The sequence below is a fragment of the Homarus americanus genome, unplaced genomic scaffold (assembly GCF_018991925.1).
Source record: "Homarus americanus isolate GMGI-L3 unplaced genomic scaffold, GMGI_Hamer_2.0 scaffold29158, whole genome shotgun sequence".
Lineage (NCBI taxonomy): Eukaryota > Metazoa > Arthropoda > Malacostraca > Decapoda > Nephropidae > Homarus > Homarus americanus.
The window spans coordinates 1-19,325 of record NW_024726391.1 but is presented as its reverse complement, the minus strand read 5'-3'; the positions used below and the strand labels follow the sequence as shown (position 1 = coordinate 19,325).

General features: G+C 50.1%; 1 protein-coding gene across 1 annotated transcript in view; it reads right to left on the bottom strand.

Annotated features, from left to right (window-relative positions):
• LOC121865619 overlaps positions 1-18,712 on the bottom strand; it is a 34,364-nt gene extending 15,652 nt beyond the window's left edge. The window contains exons 1-3 of the mRNA XM_042365140.1: positions 18,345-18,712; positions 13,726-13,861; positions 13,420-13,469 (exon numbers count right to left, since the gene is read on the bottom strand). Of these exons, the coding sequence (XP_042221074.1) occupies positions 13,420-13,469; positions 13,726-13,861; positions 18,345-18,428 (270 nt within the window). The 5' untranslated portion in view covers positions 18,429-18,712. The remainder of the gene's footprint in view (positions 1-13,419; positions 13,470-13,725; positions 13,862-18,344) is intronic.
• Positions 18,713-19,325: the final 613 nt, after the last annotated feature.

Sequence of the window (19,325 nt, the reverse complement as noted above, 5' to 3'; positions counted from 1 at the left end):
ATATACTGACCTCGAGCTTCTTACCAGGTATTGGGAAATTCCTCTTCAAGATAAATCCCGCCAGGTGACTGCATTCAGCACTTCCACGGGACAGTCTGAATTTTTAATAATGCCATTCGAACTACTTTAATTTTTCATTGTTTTTTTTCAGATTTTTTTTAGTCTTTCATTAAAACTTATTGAAAAATGCAACTTTAGAATCCAAATTACTGCGGAAAATTGAAGAACTTTGTGAATATAAATTGATATTTAGGCTTTATTCATTATTGAAGTTATCAAATATTTTACTCAACCTCAGTCACTATATTGAGCAGACAGGCAAATACTTGTATCACCTTATTTATGAGAGAATTTTGTTTTAATATTCTTGGCTTGAATTTGTTATCATCCAAGCAAAAAAACATTCTTTCTTTCTTTCATTCATTCTTGTGTGTGTGTGTGTATGTGTGTATGTGTGTGTGTTGACTACCTAGAGTACGATAACTTTAATTTCCTCAGTACGAAGGCTGGTTATCGTAATTAAGTGGACTAAGTTATTGTACTCAGTATCATAAATTATCGTACTCGAGAAGTAAACAACATGAATTTTTTGACAGCATACATTCATAAATAATATCCTCACCACATACCACATATCCTCACCACATACCACATATACTCACCACATACCACATATCCTCACCACATACCACATATCCCCACCACACCACATATCCTCACCATACCACATCCTCACCACATACCACATATCCTCACCACATACCACATATCCCACCACATACCACATATCCTCACCACATACCACATATCCTCACCACATACCACATCCTCACCACATACCACATATCCTCACCACATACCACATATACTCACCACATACCACATCCTTGCCACATATTCTACCACATATCCCTACACATACCCTCACCACATACCACATATCCTTACCACATACCACATATCCTCATCACATACTACATATCCTCACCACATACCACATATCCTCACCACATACCACATATCCTCATCACATACTACATATCCTCACCACATACCACATATCCTCACCACATACCACATATCCTCACCACATACCACATATCCTCATTACATACTACATATCCTCACCACATACCACATATCCTTACCACATACCACATATCCTCACCACATACCACATATCCTCACCAAATACCACATATCCTCACCACATACCACATATCCTCACCACATACCACATATCCTACCACGTACCACATATCCTCACCACATACCACATATCCTCACCACATACCACATATCCTCACCACATACCACATATCCCCATCACATACCACATATCCCCATCACATACCACATATCCTCATCACACCCTCACCACATACCACATATCCTCACCACACCACCTACCACATATCCTCACCACATACCACATATCCTCATCACATACTACATATCCTCACCACATACCACATATCCTCACCACATACCACATGTCCTCATCACATACCAGAAACCATCACCACATACCACATATCCTCACCACATACCACATATCCTCACCACATATCACATATCCTCACCATACCACATATCCTCACCACATACCACATATCCTCACCACATACCACATATCCTCACCACATACCACATCCTCACCAAATACCACATATCCTCACCACATGCCACATATCCTCACCACATACCATATCCTCATCACATACCACATATCCTCACCACATACCACATATCCTCACCACATACCACATATCCTCACCAAATAACACATATCCCCACCACATACCACATATCCTTACCACATACCACATATATCCCCACCTATCATACCACATACCCTCACCACATACCACATATCCTTACGCTGATGAACCTAGATTTTTCACATTTCATCTCGACTAAGAAAAACCTGTTCGTCTCTGTTAAAATACTGACGAGGTAATTAATTATGGAACCGTCTGAGAGGTGAATGATGTAAACCTGGGGAGCCATCCACTCCGAACCCTCCACTACCCGAACCCTCCACTACCCGAACCCTCCACTACCCGAACCTCCACTACCCGAACCCTCCACTACCCGAACCCTCCACTACCCGAACCCTCCACTACCCGAACCCCTCCATAGCCCGAACCCTCCACTACCCGAACCCTCCACTACCTCATTATCTCCCACCAGGTATTGTAGAGGTGGGTTGGGAGGGGGTAGGGTAGGGGTATGGGGAGAAGGAGGGGGTGGTAAGGGATGACCAATAGGTAGGGAGGGAAGAAAATGTTATACAAAATAATAAACAAAATCAGCCCCCAGGTAACCAGCCCCGTGTAAGATGATGGAAGGTACTCAACAGAACATCACAAATTTAAAACATGACAAAAAAGAATAAAGAAAATCCAATGGTAAAACGTATAGGAAATGAAGTCCCTATGTATAAATAACTCTGTCCCCTTTATGATGGTAATGTTATGCATACTGGATGTGTAAAAAGTGTGGGTAGTTATACATATTGAAGAGAGGGAATAACATAACCCACACATAGACTAGTTGGGTTATGCATAATTTAGCATGTAGTCAGAAAGTTCTCTCTCTCTCTCTCTCTCTCTCTCTCGCTCGTATGTAAATTAGAAAGCTATTTATGTAGATTAGTTATGAATATAGGGAGTGTAGAGGAAAGGTTATTTTTATTATGGTGAAGACAGTAGTGAGGGTGTGGTGAGGGTGTGGTGAGGGTGTAGTGAGGGTGTGGTGAGGGTGTGGTGACGGTGTAGTGAGGGTGTGGTGAGGGTGTGGTGACGGTGTAGTGAGGGTGGTGAGGGTGTAGTGAGGGTGTGGTGACGGTGTAGTGAGGGTGTGGTGAGGGTGTGGTGAGGGGTGAGTGAGGGTGTGGTGAGGGTGTGGAGAGGGTGGTGAGGGTGTGGTGAGGTGGAGGAGGGTGTGGTGAGGGTGGAGAGGGTGTAGTGAGGGTGGGAGAGGGTGTAGTGAGGGTGTGGTGGAGGTGTGAGGGTGGAGAGGGTGTAGTGAGGGTGTGGAGAGGGTGTAGTGAGGGTGGAGAGGGTGTAGTGAGGGTGTAGAAATTTATTGAGGAATATTTATTTGGTTGATTCTTGATGTTATTGTTTTATTATGAGAGAAACGTGTGTGTGTGTGTGTGTGTGTGTGTGTGTGTGTGTGTGTGTGTGTGTGTGTGTGTGTGTGCGTGCTACGTAGTCTATGTTCCATCCTCCGAGTTCGCTGGGAAGACAAGAGAACAAATGCCAGTATTCTCGCTGACACTAACTGTAGGAGCATCGAGGCTACCATTATCCATGAACAACTACGCTAGCCTGGCAAAGTAGACTGCCAAAGCAGCTAATTTATAGTCACCTAATGAATAGTAAACGTAATGCCGGCGGGCAATTGAAAAGGTATAAGGATAGTCTTAAGACAAACTTGAAGACAAACCCCCTCACCTGGGAGTCGATTACTCTACACCGTAACGCTTGGAGGAGCACCACTCGAGAAGGTGTCAATACTTTCGAGTTAGCCCGACTGCAAACCGAGGCAGATAAGCGCCAACGTCGGAAAAACGCTGCCACCGACCTCCACAGTAGATGTAGCCCACCACATGTGCAACGAATGTGGACGACGCTGCCGGTCCCGTATCGGCCTCTTTAGTCACCCCAAAACTCACCAACCTAGGTGACATCCTTAATAACTCATATCATTGTGTAATAGCTGGATGATCGTCATACTTGATTCCGAGTGACAGCAAAGTAGTAGTAGTAGTAGTAGTGTGTGTGTGTGATAAAGATGTGGAATTGAACTGCTTGATTCACCTAAAAATAGACACCCCAGTTAGATTAGATTTAGTTAGTTAATGTTAGCTTTGGTTTAGTTTGGCCAAGTTATGCTAGTTTAAGTTTGGTTGGATAAGGCGGTCCACTGGCGGTCCACTCGATATTGTTGATGATCATTGCGGTCCACTGGCGGTCCACTCGATATTGTTGATGATCATTGCGGTCCACTGGCGGTCCACCTGATATTGTTGATGATCATTGCGGTCCACTGGCGGTCCACTCGATATTGTTGATGATCATTGCGGTCCACTGGCGGTCCACTCGATATTGTTGATACTACTGGTCCTTCAATCGCGGTCCCTGAGAGATGCGGCTCCTTGACATTCACAAACTTGAAAGAAGACTCCGTCACCCACGCCCCGTCACACCCACGCTCCCATCACACCCACGCCTCTCGTCACACCCACGCCTCCCGTCACACCCATGCCTTTCCGTCACACCTCCACGCCTTCCTTACCACCCACGCCTGTCACACCCACGCCTTCCCGTCACACCCACGCCTTCCGTCACACCCACGCCTCTCGTCACACCTAAGCCTCCCGTCACACCCTCGCACGCCCCTGTTTTCATTTTCCTCGATCAATACAACCACTCGGCTGGGAAGTATGGCGTGCGTAGAAACATACACCTGCTAGCAACAACAGGTGTAAGGCGTGGGTAGTAACACTCACCTGCCAGCAGTAACAGGTGTGCAGCGTGGCTTATAAAACACGCCTGCTTGTAATAGATGACGTGGGTGTGGCAGAGTATAACCAACCTAATGTTAAGTGGATTTAAAGGTTATATTATAAGTAGTGATATACCCAATGAGACACGAATATAATGCTACTTTATTATATAGAGTCTGAATATATATTTCTTGAGAAGTCTAAATATATTCCTTGTCAATGATGGCTTAAATCGTTTCGAAATATACTTCTCAATATATCTAAAATTACTGCTTGTCGAGGGTAAGTGTAGGACTTTATTTTGATTTTTATTATGCTTCCAATATCTTCCCAGGCGGTAGTACCTCCCTGTTTGATAGCTGCTTACTACCTACTAAAACTCTAAGGTTAAAGATATGCGTAAGTAAAAATAAAGTAATTGAAATTAAGGTGGTGGTGTCCGTAGAGTTAATTGTTGGTTTAAGAAAAATATTGTAAGCTGTTTTGTTTATGTATGTATGTATGTATCAATGAAAGCCAAAAACTGGCTGACACATCAATTATAAACGCGCCCAAGTGACTCGAAAAATGGTTGGTTTTATTTTTATGTGTAGTTGAGATGGTCGCCGAGGTGAGATGAGACGCATTCCTCAGAGATCGCTGGTCTGGCACAAGTCCCGACCCCTCATAGTGCTGGAATGTGTCGGGGTGCTGGAATGTGTGGGGGTGGAATGTGGGGGTGGAATGTGTGGGGGTGCTGGAATGTGTGGGAGTGCTGGAATGTGTGTGGGGGGGTGAAGTTTTAAGAGGGTATGTGGGAGTTTTGGGAATATGGGAGTGTGTGGGTACGTGTGGGAGTGTGTGGGTACGTGTGGGGTGTGTGTGGGACGTGGGAGTGTGTGGGTACGTGTGTGGGTACGTGTGGGAGTGTGTGGGTACGTGTGGGAGTGTGTGGGTACGTGTGGGAGTGTGTGGGTAATGTGATAGGTGCCTGGGGGAGTATTGGTAGTTGATATGAGTGTTTTTTTGTGTGTGTGTGTGTGTGTGTGTGTGTTTTTCTGAAAGTACGTGAGTGTATGTGTATATGTGTATGCTTTTCTGTAGGTATATCTGTGTGTATACATGAATGCTATGTATGTTGACGTGTATATAACTCTCTGTGTATTGTGGACGTAATGTTAAATGAATTCCCTTACCTGGGCTAACTTAACAAAATGCCTTAACTCTGAGAGGTAATTAACTTGTGTAGTCTATGTTAATACTTCTTCTTTTCCTCCTCAGCATCCTCCTTCCTCTTCTTCCTCCTCCTCTCTTCCTCCTCTTCCTCCCCTACACCTCCCCACCGCGGTCATCTGGGAGGCTTTTGGTGACCTTAGACTAAAATAGGCGCCTCTGTGTCGTGAGCCCGTTGACCTCTCCATGGGTCATACGGAGTCACTAGACGGTCAGGGTCAGTATGTGAAAGTGTGTGTGTGTGTGTGTGTGTGTGTGTGTGTGTGTGTGTGTGTGTGTGTGTGTGTGTGTGTGTGTGTGTGTGTGTGTGTGTGTGTGTGTGTGTGTGTGTGTGTGTGTGTGTGGTTGGGATTGTTATTTGTGGTTTATTTTTTAATTTACTCTCTCTCTCTCTCTCTCTCTCTCTCTCTCTCTCTCTCTCTCTTTATACACACACAGTATATCAGTGCCCAGAGATTATTCTTCAGCTCATAACACCATTTCTATTTCAGTGACCATTATTATTCCATTAATTTTTTCAACTCTTTTATTTTTATTCCATTATTAAGGTCACGGGAGACTGTTTCAAACACACACGTGTATAATGGAAACTGTGAACTGTGAGGGGATATATATATATATAAAATAAAAATAAATAATAAATTAAATAAATTATATAATAATATTAATAAATCAGGTGAACCCGAGTAAAGTATACAAACAACTTTCTTTCACTTCTATTAGACTCTCTCTCCCTCTCTCCTCCTCTCTCTCTCTCTCTCTCTCTCTTTCCTCTCTCTCCAAGGGTAAATATTTATAAAAGCACCTGAGACGCTTCACACCGGGCCATGAGAGAAAGAGAGACGATAAGAGAAACAGCGAGAGATAGAGAGAGGTGTCAGCTCTACAGAAGGTCACACTTTCCTCCATCTCAGCAGTTTAGTGAGGCATACATCACACCTATTCCGGCAACAATGAACCGGGGTAATGTAATTACTCATTCTCGACACAATGGACAAGTACTTGAGGGAGTCTCAACTATTACTGGTAAGTTCTCTCTTGTGAATACTGGAGGGATACTCAGCCTCACTCAGTTGTGTACAGTGTGTGTGTGTGTGTGTGTGTGTGTGTGTGTGTGTGTGTGTGTGTGTGTGTGTGTGTGTGCAGGTGGTGTAATGTGTCTAATGTGGCAGCATTGTAGTGTTAAGCTACAAGCACTGCTTGCTCCCTCTCGCTTTCAGCTGCCGCCGCTGGCTAGCCCTCGTGGTGAACAGGGAAGCAACTTGCATAAGTCTTCCCCTGCCAGTACACAGCCTCCTCACCATCAAGACTCCTGCTGTGCCTCCTCGTGGCAACACACGGTAACTGGGTGCCTCGTGGACCCAGGCTAGACCAGCAGGGGATCTCGTAGCAGCAGTGGGTCAAGAGGGACAGCTCATTGGCCCACTGGCATGTGGACACGCCCAGTGCCTACCAACCTCTGCCCCGCTGCCTTGCGGATTAACCTTTGCAGGTATAAGGCTACGGAAATAAATCCTCAATGAAATATCTGCGGTGGAGCCCCGCATCAGGCAGACATGCTTACAGAGCTCCAGCAAGACCCCAACGGCGGTATAGGAGGAAGAGGTGACCCCATGGGAACCAAACGGCTAGACCAGCAGATGAAGACAATGCCTGATGGATAGGCTACTAAGGCGAAACCCAACAAACTGGGCTATCAGCAGTCTATTGCAACTCTCCTTCTCCCCAGTCATTGCAACACTTGCACCGCTGGATCAGGAAAAGGAAGAACCAAGATGTGAGATTTCGGGCTGCGACCCTGCCTCGCCACATAAATCAACTCACACACAGCCATCATCCAGCTCATCATACTTTTCTTCATCATCAAAACTCCTATACCCCCAGAAGTCCTCTGGCGACAGGGTCAGGCAGAGATGACTGCCGGGAGTCTTTAGTCACAACTCTGCACATGGGCTGCATAGATAAGATGGTCGTTTATGCACTGGGATCTAGGCAGCAGTGTAATCCGGTCCTGCCTGTGCGACTGAGGAGCTCTTTCAGACATTCTGCTCATCCCACATGGGGAGGGGGCTAGAAAAGGTGCCCTAAACATAGCCTGCCTAAAGAACCAACCTGACTGGACAACTGCACCCAGTAAGGTCATCCTCATGCGGTTGAAAACACAATTATAATCACAGATCAAACCAAAAGCAAACTATACAACCTCTTATGGTCGCTGCATGGAATGTCAGGACCCTTCTGGATATTGGCACAAATGAGCGTCCTGAAAGAAGAACTGCCCCTGTGGCAAAAGAGCTGGCCAGGTATAACATCGACATAGCAGCTATTAGTGAGTCCCGGCTTCCAGGCGAGGGTCAACTCACAAAACAGGGATCTGGCTATACCTTCTTCTGGAGGGGTAAGCCTGCTGCAGAGAAGAAACAACATTTATGGAGGAGCCTCGTTACTCTTCCAGTCCCACAGAATCACTCACGTCATGCCTTCTCCATCAGTGTGTAAGTCCCTACACTGGACGCAGAGGATGATATCAAGGAGGCTTTCTATGCCATCCTTGACAAGAGAGAGAAGACATGGTTGTGTTTCTTGGTGACTTCAATGTTAGAGTTGACAGAGATGCTGAAATATGGCAGGGAACCATAGGAAAAACGTAGTAGGCAAGTGTAATCCCAACGGCCTACTCCTTCTCGTCAAGTGTGTTGCACACAACCTCACTATCACCAATACCTTGTTTAGGCAGGCCGACAAGTTCAAGGGTTCGTGGCAACACCCACGATCCAAACACTGGCATCTCATTGATTACATTATTGTTAGAGAAAGAGATCACGGAGTTGTCCTCATCACCAAGACCATGTGTGGCTCAGGCTACTGTGACACTGATCATCGTCTCGTCAGAGCCAAACTGTCACTTCACGTCGCCCCAAAACGGCGAAGGCAACAAGCCTCCAATAGAGGTTCAAAATTAAGTTTCATGAAGATCCAGTGGTAGCACATACATTGAGAGAGCAGCTAGAACATGGGCTGATAAATAACTCTACAACAAACAACGCAAATTCCAGTGCCGATTGGATATTCTTGATACTGCCATGACAAAAACCTACAGAGACCCTCGGCCAGATCAAAGGAATACACCAGGACTGGTTTGATGAAAATTACCCAGAAATCAATGTAGTCGTCGATGATAAACGTGTTGCTCTAACTGACTGGCAGAACAACCCTCAGTCTCGGACCAAAGCTGATACCTTCCACAAGAAGAAAGCGGCGGCCCAGCAGGAACTTCGCAATCTAAAAAACGATCGGTTTAAAAATAAAGCATGTGAAATGCAAACCTTGCAGATCAACACAAGACCCGTGAATTTTTCAGGTACACTAAAACATTTTATGGGCCAATCACTGATGGCGCAGCCTCCCTCCGCTCATCCGATGGTAACTTCCTGATTAAAGACGAAGAAGGCATCCTTCAGCACTGGAAAGAGCACTACCATTCGCTGCTCAATCAAAATACCGTTGTGTATGTCTTGACTATCCAGCAGGTCCCTCAGCATCCAGAGCTGACCCACCTCAACTATCCTCGATCCCTGGATGAGGTAACTACTGCCATTAAACAGATGAAGAATTACAAAGCCTCAGGGCCTGCTGGAATCCCAGCCGAGGTGTATAAAGCAGATGGACCTCTGCTTACCAGCCGTCTCCACTCTCTCCTGGAGAATATATGGGAAAGAGGAAATCCCCCAAACTCTTAAAGACGCCTCCATCTTCAATATTTATAAGAAGAAGGGAGACCGAAACTGTCCGTATCTGGCAAGATTATAACCTGAGTCCTCCTAAACAGACTTCTTCCTCAGGCGGAAAACTTCCTTCCAGAATCTCAATGTGGCTTTAGAATATCACGCGGCACCACTGACATGATCTTTGCTGCCCGCCAGATAAAGGAAAGATGCAGAGAACAGCGTCGTGACCTGTACATGGCTTTCATCGACCTAACCAAGGCCTTCGATTCGGTCAACAGGGAAGCCCTCTGGTGGACCCTCAGCCGTTTCAGGCTGCCCACCAAAATTCATCGCCATTGTGAGGCAACTCCACGATGGAATGAACGGCAGTGTCCTGCACAATGGCATCCAATTTGCGTTCTTCCCCATCCAAACAGGGGGTAAAACAAGGATGTGTACTGGCAGCAACTCTCCTTTCCATTTTCTTGGCTACCTTCCTTACTCATGCCAGTAACAGTTTAGCTGATGGAATGAATATCCAGTACCGGATGAAGGGTCTTTTCAACATAAGACAACTCCAGGCAGGAACATAGGTGTCCTCAGCTTCCATTACTGAACTTCAGTATGCAGGTGACCCCACCCTCTTTACTTAAAATGAACATGACCTACAGGAGATCCTGAGCACCTACGAATACTTATGCACACTTCGGCCTTGAGGGAGATGTATGTAAGGCTGAGATTCTCTTACGGCCTGCCCCTGGGTCAGACACACCTCCACCATCCATCCAGCTTAATGGTACTACCTTCTCTTAATGTTACCCACTTGCAGTAACTCGGCTCCCACTTGTCCACCACTGCTGACATGTAACCGTGTCTTCAGCTGTAGGGACAATTATCTATAAAGTTGCACGTATAGCGAGCACTGGTCCTCCCCACCCTGCTATATGGCAGCGAAACATGGGTCACATACAGGAGGCACCTCAAGGCATTTGAAAATTTTCACCAACGTAGCCTAAGTTCCATCCTCCGAGTTCGCTGGGAAGACAAGAGAACAAATGCCAGTATTCTTGCTGACACCAACTGTAGGAGCATCGAGGCTACCGTTATCCTTGAACAACTACGTTGGACTGGCCATGAAACGTAATGCCGGCGGGCAACTGAAAATGTATAAGGATAGTCTTGATAGTCTTAAGACAAACCTGAAAAAATGTCTAATCGACACCAGTCCCTGGAAGACGATTACTCACACTGTAACGCTTGGAGGAACACCGCAGAAGAAGGTGTCAATACTTTTGAGTTCGCCCGACTGTAGACCGAGGCTGACAAACGCCAACGCCGGAAAGACGCTGCCGTGCCCTCCGCACTAGATGTAGCCCTCCACATGTGCAACATTTGTGAACGACTCTGCCGGTCCCGTATTGGCCTTTTTAGTCACCTCAAAACTCACCAACCTAGGTGACGGCAAAGTAGTAGTAGTAGTAGTAGTAGTGTGTGTGTGTGTGTGTGTGTGTGTGTGTGTGTGTGTGTGTGTGATGAGAGGGACTTTCTCGAGGTGTGTTGTGTTTAGATGATCATTTCTGTATTTGTTGAGTTCCTTAAGGGGATGTTTCAGGTGTTTGGTTCACACCTTTTAAAGTGTTTGTTTGTCTGTTTTAGTAGAATGTGTATAGCGCGTGTTTGTTGGTTAATAACACTGATATTCAGGCCCATACTGTAAAGGTTGTACACACACACACACACACACACACACACACACAGGGACACGACCCCTTTAAGCATTCGAGGATCAAAACGTCCCATTACCCGACGATTATGGGAACGACTCGTGTGTGTGTGTGTGTGTGTGTGTGTGTGTGTGTGTGTGTGTGTGTGTGTGTGTGTGTGTGTGTGTTGAGATCAAGAGCTACATACAAACGCCTCACAAACAAGGATTTAATGAGAGAGAGAGATTAGAAGGATGAGGTTAGGTTAGGTTGGGTTCGGTTAGGTTCGGTTAGGTTAGGTTAGGTTAGGTTAGGTTAGGTTAGGTTGGGTTAGGTTCGGTTGGTTAGGTTAGGTTAGGTTCGGTTAGGTTAGGTTCGGTTAGGTTAGGTTAGGTTCTGTTGGGTTAGGTTAGGTTAGGTTCGGTTAGGTTAGGTTCGGTTAGGTTAGGTTCTATCTGATGTAATGTTCAAGACTCTGGTGGTTGTTGTCTGCCCTCCATCACTCCCTCACTCATTTCTTCCTTCCCTTACTTCCTTGATACACTCCTTCCCTCCCTCACGCCTTTCCCCCTCCTTCCATCACGCCCCCTCCTCCTTCCTTCCTTCACTGGCGCCTTCCCTCCCTCTCACGGTCTGGAGGTAAGTGTCGCCATCACCATGAGGCCGTGTTGGAGGGCTGGAGGCCATTATGCTTGGTGAATAATGTAGGTGTGTCAGCATGATCACGGGAACCACCACCCTCAACACCCACCCATCACCCTCCACCCACTATGACTACACCCTCCACACCCACCACTATGACTACACCCTGCACACACCCACCCACTATGACTACACCTCACACACCCACCACTATGGCTACACCCTCACATCCACTCTCCACACAAACTACACTACACCCTCCCCACTCCCCCACCACTTCACTACACCCCTAACACCCCACCCCACATTATGTAAATATGTATAAAATATTCATACACTGCCCTTATTTCCGGGTTATTTATTAGGGCGTAAATGGTCTTCAGTACTTGCTATCGTGTGTATGACTAATGTGTGTATAGCTATCGTGTGTAAAGTCCGTTTTCGAGTATTCATTTACAAGTTTACATCCTGCGTGTTGGAGTGTAAACGCCCTTAGTACTCTATTTGTTGTTTATAAACTGTAAAACTCTATTAAAGACGTCATTTACAAGTTTACATCCTGCGTGTTGGAGTGTAAACGCCCTTAGTACTCTATTTGTTGTTTATAAACTGTAAAACTCCACTAAAGTCTTCATTTACACGTTTACACACCGTATGTATTGGAGTGTAAACGCCCTCAGTATTAGGTCAAAGTTTACTGAGGAGTGCATTAGGAGGACGAGGGTTGGGTTCAGTAGGCCAGGTCCCTCCCCTCCCTTTAGCTCACTGTGTCACTGAGCCAACGTCTCTTTAAGGTGAAACTAGAGAGAGAGAGAGAGAGAGAGAGAGAGAGAGAGATAACAGGTATCCAGTAGCAGAACAACAACGTCTGATTGGTCAATTCACGTATAATTATGACACAAGACATAACTTTCAGACATTTGGGTTGACTGTAACGAGTCTCTCATTGGCTCGCATATCAGCCAATGAGAGACCGTTGTTATGATAAAAGCTACCAGTTCCTTTACTATATAATATACACAAATCCTCACCAAGACACAGTATTAACCTAACCAAACCTAACCTAACCCACCCTTCATAATAAATAAGGTTAGAGTTATTAAATAGCAGGTTACGCTCCAGCTGTCGTAGAATAAAACCTGAGTGATTCAATTACGAGAAGTCTCTTTAAGGCTTCAAAGTTGGCATAACAACACACACACACACACACACACACACACACACACAGCCTCCCAGATGCACAGACACCGAGGCACCTATGCAGACATCCACCCAGACATAGAACCCCCACACACACACACAGACATGCGACAATATGTTGATTTTCCCGCATTTTGCTTCCCCAGTGAGCTCCTATCTTGTGTTCAGGACTGGAGTGATGATAATAATAATAATAATAATAATAATAATAATAATAATACAATATTACACTAAATGGTCCCATAACACAATACATTAACTACAACACAAACGGTTATCACAAGAGAAATACAACATGTTATTATTTCTGGCCGTCAGTGTTGTGTATTGAGGTTGTGAGGTACCCAGGACGTGTGTGTGTGTGTGTGTGTGTGTGTGTGTGTGTGTGTGTGTGTGTGTGTGTGGGGGACATATGACACAAGTTATAGGTGGTACTCACGTTGACACAGCTGGTGGGGTCCTGAACGTAACCTTCGTTTTGCCTGATACCTGCAGGAGGAGATGACGAAGTTAATGGTAGCCCTCCCCTTCCTTCTACTACTTCACCCCAGATCCCAGAAAACTATCTAATTTGTCTCCCCAGTTGTACTTGAGGGTGACCACTTGAGGGTGACTATACACTAATACTTGAGGGTGACTATACACTAATACTTGAGGGTGACTATACACTTTAGGGTGACTAAACACTTGAGGGTGACTATACACTTGAGGGTGACTAAACACTTGAGGGTGACTGTGCACTTACACTTGAGGGTGATCATATCGAAGATCATCCCGGTGCGGCAGACGGCTATGTCAGTAGTAAACTCCACCTCGGACACCTTCCTGCAGATGTGGAAGCGGGTGCAGGAGTCGTTGTCCGCGATCACCTGTTTTCCTCTCTGCGGTAGAACATAGGTGGTGTGACTTATGTTGCCTAGAGGGTGTGGCAGGGTGGGGGAGGGTGTAGGGTGGGGAGGTGTAGGGTGGAGGAGGGTGGCAGGGTGGGGAGGGTAGGGGTTGGGGAGGGTAGGGTGGAGGAGGGTGTAGGGTGCAGGAGGTGGCAGGGTGGGGAGGGGTGTGGGGTGGAGGAGGGTGTGGCAGGGTGGGGGAGGGTGTAGGGGTGGAGGAGGGTGGCAGGGTGGAGGAGGGTGGCAGGTGGGAGGGTAGGGGTGGAGGAGGGTGTAGGGGTGGAGGAGGGTGTAGGGTGGAGGAGGGTGGCAGGGGAGGGTGGCAGGGGTGGGGAGGGTGTAGGGTGGAGGAGGGTGGAGGGTGGGGGAGGGTGTAGGTGGGGAGGTGTAGGTGGGAGGAGGGTGTAGGGTGAGGAGGGTGTAGGGTAGGGGTGTAGGGTGGAGGAGGTGGCAGGGTGGAGGAGGGTGTAGGGTGGGGGGAGGGTGTAGGGTGGGGAGGGTGAGGGGTGTGGGAGGAGGGGGTGGCAGGGTGGGGGAGGTAGGGTGGGGAGGGTGTAGGGTGGGGAGGGTGTAGGTGGAGGAGGGTGTGGAGGGGAGGGTGGGGAGGGTGTAGGGTGGGGAGGGTGTAGGGTGGAGGAGGGTGTGGGGTGGGGAGGGGTGTAGGGTGGAGGAGGGTGTAGGGGTGGAGGAGGTGGCAGGTGGGGAGGGTGTAGGGTGGGGGAGGGTGTAGGGTGGAGGAGGGTGTAGGTGGGGAGGTGTAGGTGGAGGAGGTGTGGCAGGGTGGGGAGGGGTAGGGTGGGAGGAGGGTGGGGAGGTGTGGGTGGGGAGGGTGTAGGGTGGGGAGGGTGTGGGGGGGAGGGGGGAGAGGGTGTGGGGTGGAGGAGGGTGGCAGGGTGGGGAGGGTGTAGGTGGGAGGAGGTGTAGGGAGGAGGGTGAGGTGGGAGGAGGGGGTGGAGAAGGGTGTGGCAGGGGGGGGAGGGTGTGGCAGGGGGGAGGTGTAGGGTGGAGGAGTGGCAGGGTGGGGGAGGGTGAGGAGGGGAGGGTGTAGGGGTGGAGGAGGGTGTAGGGTGGGAGGAGGGTGTAGGGTAGGGGGTGTAGGGTGGAGGAGGTGTGGAGGGGTGGAGGAGGGTGTGGAGGTGGGGAGGGGTGTAGGGTGGGGGAGGGTGTAGGGTGGAGGAGGGGTGGGGAGGGTGTAGGGTGGAGGAGGGTGTAGGTGGGAGGAGGGTGTAGGAGGGTGTAGGGGTGGAGGAGGGTGTAGGTGGAGGAGGTGTGGCAGGGGTGGGAGGTATAGGGTGGAGGAGGGTGGAGGAGGGTGTAGGGTGGGAGGAGGGTGGCAGGGTGGGGAGGGTGTAGGTGGGGGAGGGGTGTAGGGTGGGAGGAGGGTGTGGGGTGGTATAGGGTGTGGCAGGGTAGCAGGGTGTAGGGTGGGGAGGGTGTGGTAGGGTGGAGGAGGGTTTAGGTGGAGGAGAGTTTAGGTGGGAGGGTGTAGGGTGGAGGAGGGTTTAGGGTGGAGGAGGTGGTAGGGGTGAGGAGGGTGTGGTAGGTGGAGGAGGGTGTGGCAGGGGTGGGAGGAGGGGTGTTGTAGGGTGGAGGAGGTTGGGGTGGAGGGTGTAGTAGGGTGGAGGAGGGTGTGGGGTGGAGGAGGGGTGTAGGGGTGGAGGAGGGTGTAGGTGGAGGAGGGTGTGTCAGGGAGGAGGGTTTAGGGTGGAGGAGGGTGTGGCAGGGAGGTGGAGGAGGGGTGGGAGGTAGGGGTGGAGGAGGGGGTAGGGAGAGGGTGGAGGGAGGAGGGGTGTAGGGAGGAGGGGTGTGTAGGGAGAGGTGTAGGGAGGAGGGGTGTAGGGAGGAGGAGTGTAGGAGGAGGGGTAGGAGGAGGGGTGTAGGAGGAGGGGTGTAGGAGAGGTGAGGAGAGAGTGTAGGAGGAGGGTGTAGGAGGAGGGGTGTAGGAGGAGGAGTGTAGGGAGAAGGGGTGGGTAGGGAGGAGGGGTGTAGGGAGGAGTGTAGAGAGAAGGGGTAGGAGGAGGGGTGTAGGAGGGGTGTAGGGAGGAGGAGTGTAGGAGGAGGTGTAGGAGGAGGGTGTAGGAGGAGGGGTGTAGGGAGGAGGTGTAGGGAGGAGGGGTGTAGGGAGGAGGAGTGTAGGGAGGAGGGGTGTAGGGAGGAGGGGTGTAGGAGGAGGGGTAGAGGAGGGGTGGAGGAGGAGTGTAGGAGGAGGTAGGGAGGAGGGGTGTAGGAGGAGGAGGTAGAGAGGGGTGGGAGGAGGTGTAGGGAGGGAGGGGTGTAGGAGGAGGTAGAGAGAAGGGTGTAGGGAGGAGGGGTGAGGAGGAGGGGTGTAGGGAGGAGGGGTGTAGGGAGGAGGGGTGTAGGAGGAGGGTGTAGGGAGGAGGGGTGTAGGGAGAAGGAGGAGGAGGTGTAGGAGGAGGAGGTAGAGGAGGGGTGTAGGAGGAGGTGTAGGGAGGAGGGGTGGAGGAGGGGTGTAGGGAGGAGGAGGTAGGAGAGGTGTAGGAGGAGGTGTAGGAGGAGGAGTGTAGAGAGAAGGTGTTGGGAGGAGGGGTGGGAGGAGGGGTGTAGGGAGGAGTGTAGAGAGGAGGGTAGGAGGAGGGGTGTAGGAGGAGGTGGAGGAGGGGTGTAGGGAGGAGGGGTGTAAGGAGGAGGGGTGTAGGAGGAGGAGTGTAGGGAGGAGGTGTAGGGATGAGGGGTGTAGGAGGAGGTGTAGGGAGGAGGGGTGTAGGAGGAGGGGTGTAGGAGGAGGAGGTAGAGAGAAGGGGTGCTGGGAGGGAGGGGTGTAGGGAGGAGGGGTGTAGGGAGGAGGTGTAGGAGGAGGGGTGTAGGAGGAGGGGTGTAGGGAGGAGGGGTGTAGGAGGAGGAGAGAGAAGGGGTGGGGAGGAGGCAGGAGAGGAGGGGTGTAGGAGGAGGAGTGTAGAGAGAAGGGGTGTTGGGAGGGGGGTAGGAGGAGGGGTGTAGGGAGGAGGGGTGTAGGAGTGAGGGTGTAGAGAGGAGGGGTGTAGGGAGGAGGGGTGTAGGAGGAGGAGGTAGAGAGAAGGTGTAGGAGGAGGTGTAGGAGGAGGAGGAGAGAGAAGGGGTGGGAGGAGGGGTGTAGGAGGAGGGGTGGGAGGAGGAGGTGGGAAGGAGAGGTGTAGGGAGGAGGGGTGTAGGGAGGAGGAGTGTAGAGAGAAGGGTGTAGGGAGGAGGGGTGTAGGAGAGGTAGGAGGAGGAGTGTAGAGGAGAAGGGGTGTTGGGAGGGAGGGGTAGGAGGAGGGGTGTAGGAGGAGGGGTGTAGAGGAGGGGTGAGGAGAGGAGGGGTGTAGGAGGAGGGTGTAGGAGGAGGTGTAGGGAGGAGGGTGTAGGAGGGGAGTGTAGAGAGAAGGTGTAGGGAGGAGGTAGGAGGAGGAGTGTAGAGAGAAGGGGTGTAGGAGAGGGGTGTAGGGAGGAGGGGTGTAGGAGGAGGGGTGTAGGGAGGAGGGGTGTAGGGAGGAGGTGTAGAGGAGGGGTGTAGGGAGGAGGGGTGTAGGGAGGAGGTGTAGGGAGGAGGAGTGTAGAGAAGGGTGTAGGTGGAGTGGTGTAGGAGGAGGGGTGTAGGAGGAGGGGTGTAGAGAGGAGGGGTGTAGAGAGAAGGGTGTTGGAGGAGGTGTAGGGAGGAGGGGTGTAGGGAGGAGGAGTGTAGAAAGGGTGTTGGGAGGAGGGGTGTAGGGAGGAGGGGAGGGAGGAGGGGTGTAGAGAGGAGGGGTGTAGGGGAGGAGGGGTGTAGGGAGGAGGGGTGTAGGGAGGAGGGGTGTAGGGAGGAGGAGGGGTGTAGGGAGGAGGTGTAGGAGGGGTGTAGGGAGGAGGGGTGTAGGGAGGAGGAGTGTAGAGAAGGGGTGTAGGGAGGAGGGGGTGTAGGGAGGAGGGGGTAGGGAGGAGGAGTGTAGAGAGAAGGGGTGTGTAGGGAGGAGGGTGTAGGGAGGAGGGAGTGTAGAGAGAAGGGGTGTAGGGAGGAGGGGTGTAGGGAGGAGGGGTGTAGGGAGGGAGGAGTGTAGGAGAAGGAGGTGTGTAGGGAGGGAGGGGTGTAGGGAGGAGGAGTGTAGAGAAGAAGGTGTAGGGAGGAGGGGTGTAGGGAGGAGGGTGTAGGGAGGAGGAGTGTAGAGAGAAGGGGTGTAGGGAGGATGGGTGTAGAGGAGGGGTGTAGGGAGGAGGGGTGTAGGGAGGAGGGGTGTGGGAGGAGAGAGGTGTAGGGAGGAGGGTGTAGGGAGGAGGTGTAGGGAGGAGGGGTGTAGGGAGGGAGAGGTGTAGGGAGGGCGGTGTGTTTGATGTTTAATCTCTCACTCCAATAACAAAACACTGAAGGATGCATAAGTGTTATACTGTAGAGTAATGTATGTTAAGATGAGGTAACACATAGACGCACGTGACTGTGTGTGTGTGTGTGTGTGTGTGTGTGTGTGTGTGTGTGTGTGTGTGTGTGTGTGTGTGTGTGTGTGTGTGGGCGGTCACCGTGACTCACCTGACACTCAGTGATGGGTCTGGGTACAGTGGCTGCCACCATGACCACCCACATCGCTGCCACCATCACCACCGTCTGCCTCATCCTGGTGTCCGTCGGGGATGTTCTCACTTATCCTGAGGTGCTGAGTCGTAAGAAGTTCTCAGAGGCCGTGTGGCGTCCTACTGGGCTTCTGGGTGTCTTACAATAGCGTCTGATGAGATCCTGGGACGTCCGTATTATCTCCAAACCGTCTTCCTGGAGGCGTCTTTATTAGCTCAGTGGTGTTCTAACAAGGATCTTCAAAGGCTATGAGTGACTTGCTGGGGTGTGGAGGCGCGGTGTCTCTGGGGAGCTGCCGCCGGGATCTTGCACGTAGTTGGCCAGCCTGAGAGCAAATATTGGATGTTAAAGGTGGTGGTGAGGGAGAGCCATGGGGGGGCTGATTGGAAGTGAGAGACAGACCGAGGGAGGCTAATATATATATATATATATATATATATATATATATATATATATATATATATATATATATATATATATATATATATATATATGCTGATACAAGAAAAAGACAACACGAAATTCCCAAGCGCTGTGTAATTCATCTTCAGGGGCAGGGCCGTCCCTGAGTGTGCGGGGCCTGGGCAACTCAGCCACTGCGGGGCCCCAGATTATGCAGTCAGGAACCCACCCCCACCAACCCCCATGGGACTGCCGCTATGGATGGTAAGGTCACCGTTGCGATGGTGGCGTAAGCCGTCAGGTCAGATTAACCAGTCAACAGGTAATGTGTCCGAGGTCACTGGGTCAGAGCTGGGCCCGCAGGTGCCTGGGCAACCCTGTTCGCCCCATAAAGGACGGCCTGTTCAGGGGTGAGTACAGACTAAGGAGAAGTACAAAACAAGTTACATATATACAGAGGAAGGTGAGACCAGGTCCACAGTGGTCAGGTATAGGTAATAACCGCCCTTTGATGATTTCGAAATCATCAAAAAATAT